The sequence below is a fragment of the Pteronotus mesoamericanus genome, unplaced genomic scaffold, assembly GCF_021234165.1.
Source record: "Pteronotus mesoamericanus isolate MK-2021 breed Mesoamerican mustached bat unplaced genomic scaffold, CSHL_Meso_final contig_657, whole genome shotgun sequence".
Taxonomy (NCBI): Eukaryota; Metazoa; Chordata; class Mammalia; order Chiroptera; family Mormoopidae; genus Pteronotus; species Pteronotus mesoamericanus.
This window is the reverse complement of record NW_026555229.1, coordinates 12,113,870-12,124,170: the sequence shown is the minus strand read 5'-3', so window position 1 is coordinate 12,124,170 and position 10,301 is coordinate 12,113,870. Positions and strand designations below refer to the sequence as shown.

The 10,301-nt window shown below is 35.0% G+C and overlaps 1 protein-coding gene across 4 annotated transcripts in view; it reads right to left on the bottom strand.

The window, feature by feature from the left end:
- Positions 1-2,108: 2,108 nt before the first annotated feature.
- Positions 2,109-10,301, bottom strand: part of SHOC2 (SHOC2 leucine rich repeat scaffold protein) — a 74,529-nt gene continuing 66,336 nt past the window's right edge. For all 4 annotated transcript variants that reach the window (XM_054581501.1, XM_054581497.1, XM_054581499.1 and 1 more), the window contains exons 7-9: positions 6,604-6,741; positions 6,151-6,268; positions 2,109-4,442 (exon numbers count right to left, since the gene is read on the bottom strand). In XM_054581501.1, coding sequence (XP_054437476.1) covers positions 4,234-4,442; positions 6,151-6,268; positions 6,604-6,741 — 465 coding nt within the window. In that variant the 3' untranslated portion in view covers positions 2,109-4,233. The remainder of the gene's footprint in view (positions 4,443-6,150; positions 6,269-6,603; positions 6,742-10,301) is intronic.

Sequence of the window (10,301 nt, the reverse complement as noted above, 5' to 3'; positions counted from 1 at the left end):
TGCTGCTATGAACATTGGGGTGCATAGGTTCTTTTGTATTGGCATTTTGGTGTTCTTAGGGTATAGTCCCAGCAGGGGAATCACTGCGCAGCAGAAAGAAAAAAAGAACTACTAAACTTCACAACAGCATGGATGGAACTGGAGAGCATTATGCTAAGCGAAATAAGCCAGGGGGCGAAAGACAAATACCATATGATCTCACCTATAAGCAGAACCTAACCAACAATACAAAGATGCAAGGAAAATAAGACCAGCAACACCGAAAGGAAAAGAAATCAACAGAGACAAGAGGGAAGGAGGAGGGGGAGCAGGGAAAGGGAAGGGAAGGGGAAAGTCAAGGAACATATAGCAAGAACTCATGGACAAAACCAAAGGGGAAGAGCTAAGGGAGGGAAGAAGGGAGGGGGCAAGGGAAAGTGGTGGCGGGGAGGCAGAGACAAATGTATTTGAAAAAATAAATTAAAATAAAATTTTAAAAAAAGTTTATATTTAGAATGTATAATGTCAGCAGGATAATTAGCAGGTGCGTACAGAGAAAGTTCTTTTAAGGATAATAATGACCAACTTCAGTTTTAAAAGTTAAAAATCTACCCCCCAAAAAACACTTATTTATATTTTAACTTGTATTTCAAAGTTTAAAATAAACCCACAAGTATTTCCTCAGTGTTAGCAGCTTTAGAAGGCATCCTGTTCAATAACAAAGTATTGATAACTATTTTATAAAAGATTCTCATAGAACTTTATTAATCTAACAACATTGAAGATATTCCCTTAGATACCAAATCAATGTCACAACTCCACGTATTCAAATTCTCAGAGATTTGATAATCAACCAAATATTGTCAGTTTTCCAATGGCCCACATTTGGCTCCTAAGGGCTAAACTAACCAAAAGAATAAAGCAAGAAAAAAGTTTTAGGTAAGATATTTGGTGTACTACTTTATCCTCAAGTATAGGCAGAAGGAAATCTTTCTTTAAAAATTCATTGTGATTCTTCTGCTTATTTTTGCATTGTGCCATTTGCTTTCACCTATGTTTAATCATGCAAGAGTAACGATATATCCTGGTTTTCTAGAGACAGTTCTGATGTATGGTTGTTGGCCCAATATATGATTGGTAGTGTCTCCTTTCCCAAAGTGTCCCATTTTATATACCTAACGACAACCCATTCTTATTGATAAACAATTACAAATTCTGCAAGCTGAAATGTGGATTCAATACACATGGCTTAGCAATAACTGAGATGAAGAGTAAAAGTATAACAAAGGTATCAGAGAAAGACTAGATAAATTGTGATGTGTAACAGTTTATCCATTTTAAATGATTGAGACTTTACAAGATAAATTAGAAATATGCAATTACATTTTGAACTTATTCCAAATGCATCACCCATCTTTTAATGTAAGTACAAATAAATGTTTTATGTGTATTTTCTCCTCCAAGAGTTTCTATTTTCTACCGCTTTCATTTGTATCCATCAAGTCCACAAGTTATTTAGGATCTCCCCCTTCTTTCTGTATGAAATAATCATCTGGAATTTAAAAAGTAGTAAACAACCACAGAAGGACTATTAAACATAGTCATTGCTGTTTTGCTACTATCCAGGCTGGGGCAAAAGTAGGTTTACAGTTGTGAGTACATAAAACAGTTTATTCTTGTATTATTATTTACTAATTATTGTATATTTTCCATATGCACAACTGTAAACCTACTTTTGCCCCGCCTTGTACATTAACAAAGTTTAGAGCAAGGTAATATTCTATGACATTTTTAAAAATTTACTAAGCCTCATGGAGAGACTAACCTAATTTCTTTAAAAGAAAAATTTTCTTTTAAAAAGAAAAATTTCAGACATGCTTAGTAGTCCTACTGCATGCAGTTCAGGAAAAGTATTAGCCCACAGGTAGTCAACAATATCCCTTATATCCTAATTTTAAATATTAACTATCTTGATTTCACAAGGGTATACCAATTAGAATCCACTTTAGTTTCTTGTTAGAAGTAGTAATAAAATTCATGGGCCCTTACAAGCTGGCAGCCGTATATACCCAGGACATATGTTTTATGCTTTGTAAAAAAAAAAAAAAAATGTTATAACTCTTCAGCTACATATGGTTTGCCTATAACATCACTCCTGCATGTAACATTTTGATCATTTTGTATTTGTTACAGACCAATATAAATGAAGGTAGGGGAATCAAAATGTTTTAAAAACCATATCTATTTTCATTTTTAAGAAACAATAATGATTTCTTTTTTAAAAAAAGGACATTAGGTTACTCCCTTTAAAATTCAAGTTCCATCATCTCAATACATAAGCACACTTGGGTATGAGATTTTTAAAAACCACACATACACACAAGCTCTAGGGAGAGCTGTAATAAACAAATTCCTTTTATAAACAAAATTTTAACTGAAAAGCCACAGTAGATGGAAAAAAAAGAAGAAAGGATATTACTTGGTAAAATCCAGTGATATCTACAAGAGTTTTACAGCACATTTAAGCATTCTAGGGTTTTATATCTTCACCTGCCTTCAATTCCTTAGTTGCTCCTTAACAATTTGCCAATTACAGATACAGTTTCCACCTCAAACTTAGTCCTGATTTTGAGCACCAGGAAAAGCAAAACAACGCTCCAAATTTCTATCTTTATATCATGGCCTTAATTCAAAAATGGTTTTATTTAAGACACAATGCCCATCTAAAAGGAAGTAAAAAAAGAAATCCAAGCAGCAACATGTAATTACACATAATAGTTATTCATTATATGGAAAGTGTTTTTTAGGATGATATCTAGAAAGCACTTGCTCTGTGAGTCTCTTCAAATGTTAAATAGACTTGGACTGACACTACCAAACGTAAGGGTACTGAATAAGGGGCACGCATTTACAATACTGCCAGCCTTAAAACAGTAAAGCAAAAGAAAATACATCGAATAGCACATGCACATCTTACAGAACTTCCACTGAACTATCAATGGCTTCTATGCAATGTGCCTCTTTTCCATAACTGTACTAACAACTACCAAGAAAGGAAAGATGAGATTAAAATCAATGGTACTGAACTGAATTGTTTGAAGCCAGTGCCCCACATGTGGGGAAAAGTGCATTTAGTTCAGCAGCAATACAGCACAGTGTGAAGATATTGTGCTTAGACGCAGATATTCCAGAACTGAAAGATGTACAAGGCAAGTCAAGATATAAAACCATAGTACACTGTTAAATAACCTTGGAACATACATATATTGCAGTGTTCAAAGAAAAACATTCATTTTCATTGTACAAGGCTAGGGAGGAATCCTTAGTTACCTATTGTAGTTTATGATATAATAAATACATATCTATATAGCATTGTATATACATATATAGAATGTGTGTGTTTATGTGTATTTTTTTTTTTTTGGCCAAATTATTCTGTTACATTTTGTGGACCTGCAACTTTTAGTAATGAAATCTCTTTCGTACTTCCCCCAAACTTAAGAAAAGATATTTGTATTAGAAAAGGTCTCAATACCCTCCCCCCCCAACCCCAAGACCCCTGTCAAATATTTTGCTTCACAATTGATCTGAGAATCATAATTAAAGGAATTCTAGAATTTCTCACTGTATCTTTAATTTGCCAGTTGTTTCAAACAAGTATCTTTTAATATTTGAACCAGCTGATGCAAATTCTTTAGTAGATGATATAAACTCTAGATCTGACTGATTAAAACAGAGCAAATCAAAACAACAACAAAAAAATCCAGTGATTTACTCTGACTGTAAACAATATATAAAATTTAAATCTCAAATTTCAAAATAAGTTAAAGAAAAATTCTACCTTCAGGGCCTATAATACTATAAAGGTCTGACAATTGGTAAGGGGAAAATGCATATGAAAAGTTGCAACAAAATTGTCTGCCCATTATATTTGCTAAGAGAAAGTATACTATACTATCTCTGCTCCTTAAATTTAATAAATTCATAATTTGTTTACAAATGTTTTAAGCAAACTGGCATATCATATTACACAACAGAAAAACATCCAAGTTCAGCAAAGAAAACTTATATAAGCCTTTTGTACAGAATTAAAAAAACTCTAAATGGCTATGATTCCTCTATTAGCAGAAACACATAATGCAGTCTTTATAAATCTGCCAAATATATCAATATCTACATAAATAGATACAGATATAGATATGAAACATTAATGGCAGTCTATTTTGAACAGTGTGTGGGACCAGCAGATTTGTATCAGACCATGGCACGATATGGACCCTGCATCTTTAGGAACTGAATGATGAAAGAAGGACCCCCAGCAACAATCTGAGGTGGAAGGTGGCTGAGTGGACAGTTCTCAATACTCATGATTGAAAGCTTGCTGCAAAGAGCCAGCTCAAAGGGAAGGCTATGCAGGTTGGGGTTGTCGTTCAAATACAGTTCTTCTAGGTTCTCCAGTGTACCTGTTTAAAAAAAATGAAATCAATTCTTATTTTTTTTTTAATTAGTTACTACTAAAAAAGAATTCAATGGCATGATGCTCTCCTGAGCATTCTATACAATGAAATACCCATTTCCTTGTACTTTCTTCTCCTAATTTTAAAACTCTATACAACTGTGGACCTCAAACTTTGCGGCATGCTCAAATCAACTGGGGAGATTTTGAAAACCCTAATATCCAGGTCACGCTCCATACCAATTAAATCAGAATCTCTTCCTTATGACTGGTGTTCAAGCTTAGACAGTTATTTTTGAAACTCCAGAGGCAAGTTTATTGTACAGCCAGTGCCTATAATCATTTTTCTGCTGTAGATAATATGACAATCTCTCTTATTGATAAATTTCACATGTGGAAGCTTTTGTTACTTGGTATAAATCTTTCACTAACAGAATTACCACATAGTTGGCAGTAAACCAAAAATCAATTGATATATTCTTTTTAAAATTTTTCTTAGGTTGTCTTAGGATACTTATACTTTCTGGGCAACTGTCTCAAGCAACTGCATGAGGCCAGCTGAATAAATATACTAGAAATAAAAGTGGAAAGTTGCCTCATGTGTTGTCATTTTTAAACTTCAAAATTGGTGATATTTCACAGTGGTATGTATAAGTAATAAAAATAATGGCTACCAAGTATTGGATTTGTTTACATTTAATATTTTATTTAATATTCAGAGCAACCCTATGAGAACTTACTATTATCCTTATTACAGACAGGAAACTTGAAGCTTACAGTCTCCCTACCTTATCCAAAATCACATAACCAGATTTTGAATTGTCTATTTTACTTCAAAATCATTCTTAATCAACAATCCATGGTGCCTATGGAACTGCATGGCTATTACTAATGTATAATTAATTTATAACTTATAATTAATAAAATTACTAATTTAAAAACTAATGTGTGATATCAATTAACTCTTTATAAAATTGGATTACAACTTGCACTGCCTCAAATTCAAGGTGGTTAAGTTGATTATATGAAGGGATATGAAAACGCTTAGAAAATTCTAAGGTATTCTCAAATATTAACATTCATCAAATATTATTAATCCTAAAATATCATTAAAAATGTTCTTTTGACATAAGACATTACTAATTTAAAGCAAGCCTGTGTAATTTTCAAATTTGGAAAAAATATAAAATAACTCTTTGAAATTAAGGCTATACCTATTAGAAATATAAATATGGTAAATCATTCTCAAATACCCTATGAAGACAAAACCAAAACCAGCCAAACAACCCACCAATCACAGTGCTTGATAGAGCAAAGTAGAACAAAACAGAAATGAAACGAAACAAAACGAAACGAAACTCTGAGCCTGCTGGAACCTCAGCTGACAAAAACAGTAGAGCCCTGGCTGGGCAGCGCAGCTGGCTGGAATATTACCCCATACGCAAAAAGGCTGTGGGTGTAATCCCGGGTCAGGGTGCATAATGGAGACAACCAATCGATGTTTCTCTCTCACTCTTATTGTTTCTTTCTCACCCAGTCTTTCTCTCCCCCCCCCCCATTTCCTCCCTCTCTCTCCCTCTCTCTCTAAAATCAATAAAACATACCCTCAGGTGCAGACTTAAAAAATAACCCAGATTTGTCAAAATTATCTGAACTACTACTTGAACACACAAAGAGAAATTTTTGATAGAGTCAAGCATCCGAAGGCTTCATACCAATTTCCTCAGGAAGATGAGTAAGTAGGTTCTCTCCAAGGCCTAGATGTGTGAGATTGGTAAGGTGACCAATGCCTCTGGGAAGAGTGGTCAACTGGTTGTTTGTCAAGACTAATTTCTAAAAGATCAACATAATAAAAGATAGTTACATATATATTTCCAACAACCAATGTAAATTTAAAATGGTACATCTACTAAACCAATAACATAAACAGGGAAATTTGACTGGATAGGACAAGAATCGCTCAGTAAGTTTTTCTTTCAAAAAATATCATTTGTTAGGAGGACAAAAGCAAACAGGTTAAATGAACATAAAACTCAGTCCTAATGCTCTAACAGGAAAATCTAGCCACTCCAAGAATTAGATCAAATTTTTAAGGAACATGTGCAATTTGGAATGCAGCCCCAAAATTTTAATCATACAACTATAAAATCATCAGGACAATGTTTTACCTGTAAATCCTTAAGATAAGCAATTTCATTTGGTAAGGATTCCAATTTGTTCTCCTCTAGATCCAGCTCTCTTAACTTCCTAAGGTTTCCAAGACCATGGGGAAGCTTCTTTAGAAGATTGTTTGATAATATTAGAACCTAAGGAGAAATTATTGATAGTGTTTGGCAACTTATAAAATGGAATTATTATTACCATTGTTTGGCTTACTATTTATTAAGCAATGCTAATTTTATAAACATTGAATATTAAAGGTAATATTCAATTTATCACATAAAACACTTAACTTACTATTCTTAAAAGGTCACCATTGTTATTGTAAATAAAATAGATTTTAAGTCACAATTACTGTAAATAAGAGTTTAAATTAAAAATATATATAATTATTAACTTACAAAAATATGTACAATTACTATCTACTTGTACTAAGGTTCATATAGTTAATGATATCTTGACACTGAATAGTTATAAATGTCTAATAGAAAACCAGTTATTTCTTCAAATCCCATACAAAGCATCATTTAATGGAGTTAACAACTGACTTATAAACTGCCTATATCAATCCACCACAGTTATTATTTGTGGCATATTTATTTACATTGCAAGGCATCCTACAATATACCTGAGAGGGGAGGAAAAAAAAGGTTGAAGAAGATAGTCTTTGTTGTCAGGGAAGTCACAATGGGGATGTAGGGAGAAAAATAACTGGGTATGGGGTTTGAAAATAACACTACATGGAAAGATCTATGTCACGTCTGGCTAATTTTTTATACCAACTTATTTCCTTCAATGTTATACTACCCAAAATAAACTACACATATACAATAAGATCAAGAAAATAATAGCAGCAGTTATCATTTATTGAGTTCATTATTTGCAGGACACTATACTGAATGCATTATCTACAACATTTCAAGAAAAATACTCCATATTATCCACATTTCATAGCTAGGAAACTGAAGTTTGAGAAGGTTAAATCCATAAGTAAAGAGTCTCAGATCAGTTTGGCTTCAAAGCTCATGCTTTTAACCACTATACCACACTATTTCACTTTACTAAATTAAAAAATACAAGAAGAAATTAGATTTTTAGAAAATATGGATACACAGAAAATTTTAAAAAGTAAGTATTTACTATTAGTAAGCTTTCTCATCAAAAGGATGAAAATTCTACGGACTCAAAGGCAAGCAAAATCACACTTGACTAAGGAGGTGATAATAAGATGGACCTTTAATTATGGAAAAGAATTTTAAAAGGAAAACAAGGGAATGAGAAGAGAGCATTCTAGATACTGAAAACAATAAGACTAAATGCATGGATCTAGAAATATGCATGTTTCCAATAAATAAAATAATCTAACTAATAAATAAAAGAGTAGGTGGATAGTTAGGATGTAAAAGTAGGCCAGAGTTGTATGAAGGGTTCTGAATGCCAGTGTGAGAAATTCATAATTATTTTGACAGAGTTGGTAAAGAGTTCTTAAACAATTCAGGGAAAAAATATGTTCTAAAAAATGGTAAGTTTTAGAAACCTTTTACTTCAAAGATACTTCATAGCACTCAAACTTACCAACTTTTAGTGGGCAAGAGTAATTCAAAAGCACTGAGCCCAGATTAAGTCAACACCTCATCATCCTACCAAGGTTGTATATTTAAGAGAGCTCTGGACTTCCGGTCAAGATACAGACATAGGTAAACACGCTTTACATCTTAGCACAACTACAGCAAAAATTACAAGACCTCAAAACAAGTACCACCCAGATTTGTCAGAAAATCAAGCAGTATGGAAGTCCGACTACCCAGGATTTAAAGAAGCCACACTCATCCAGACAGGACGGAGGGGTGGATGGGCAGAGATGCAGAGTGGGCAGTCCCACATTCACATGTAGTAGATAAAAATCGGGAGGGCTCCCTTGGGACTGACAGATCACAGATCCAGACCAGACCAACCAGCCCAGCGTTCCAGCGCCAGGAAGATAAATTCCCATAACTTCTGGCTGTGAAAACCAGTGGGGGGCCATGGTTGGTGTGGCTCAACGGACTGAGTCCCAGTCTGGAAGCCTAAGGGTCACTAGTTCAATTCCCAGTCAAGACACGTGCCTAGGTTGCAGGCTAGGTCCTTGGGTTAGGGGCATGTAGGAGGCAACCAATTGATGTATCTCTCTCACACATTGCTGTTTCCCTTTCCTTCTCCCTCCTTTCCCCCTCTGTAAAAGTAAATAAATAAAATCTAAAGGGGGAAAAAAAGCTAGTAGGGATTGGGGCAGTGGAAGAAACTGCAGGATTCTCAGCATACTCCTCTTAAAGGGCCAAAAACAGAATTAGGAATTAAGTAGGCTCATCCACTCTGGGATTTGGTACCAGGGCAACAGCTGGAAGGGCACCAGTGGCACACAGGGAGAGGCTGAGGTGACTGGCAGCAGGGAGAGTGCCAGGAGAGAACATTTTCCCAGGCAAAACTCCAGAGCCACGCAGCAACATTGTCCACTCTCCCGCACTGAGCCACAGGGAAGTGACATGGGTTGCCTCACCCTGGCGATTACCTAAGGCTCTGCCCCATACAACCTACAGGTGCACTTTTCTACAATAGGCCATGCTACTACAACAGGAAGTCAAAGCAGCTCTACCTTAGGGAGGTGGACCATAGGGAGGCTGCCAAAATGAGACAAATATATATGGCCCAAATTAAAGAACAGAGCAAAACTCCTGAAGAAGAACTAAGTGAAATGGAGATAAGCAACCTATCAGATGCAGAGTTCAAAACACTGGTTGTCAAGATGCCCAAAGACCTCATTGGGTACTTCAACAGCATAAAAAAGACCCAGGCAGAAATGAAGGTTGCATTAAGTGAAATAAAGAAAAACCTATAGGGAACCAACAGTGGAAAGGATAAAGCCAAGAATAAAATCAATGATTTGGAACATAAGGGAGAGAGAGAGAGAAAAAAAAAAAAAGCATTCATCAGAATAGCAAGAAAAAAGAATTCAAAAACAACAAAGATATGCTAAGGAGCCTCTGGGACACCCCCCAAGTGTACCAACATCAGAATCATAGGGGTGCAAAAGGAGAAGAGGGAGAGCAAGAAGTTAAAAACTTATTTGAAAAAATAATGAAAGAAAATTTCCCTAATCTGGTGAAGGAAATAGACATACAAGTACAGAAGCACAGAGAGTCCCAAACAAGATGGACCCAAAGAGGACCATACCAAGACACATCATAATTAAAATGCCAAAGGTTAAAAATAAAGAGAAAATCTTAAAAGGAGCAAGAGAAAAGAAGTTAGTTACCTACTGGGGAGTTCCCATAAGACTGTCAGCTGATTTCTCAAAAGAAACTGCAGGCTAGAAGGGACTGGCAAGAAGTAATCAAAGTGATGAAAAGCAAGGAACTACAACCTAGATTACTCTATTCAGCAAAGCTATCATTTAGAATGGAAGGGCAGATAAAGTGCTTCCTAGACAAGGCAAAACTAAAGGAGTTCATCATCACCAAGCCCTTTTTATAGGAAATGTTAACGGGAATTACATAAGAAAAAGATGATCAAAACTATGAACATTAAAATGGCAATAAAGCCACAACTATCAACAACTGAATCTAAAAAACAAACTAAGCAAACAAGCAAAACAGGAACAGAATCACAGATATGGAGATCATTTGAAGGGTTATCACCTGAGTGGGGACAAGGGGAGGATGGGGGAAAA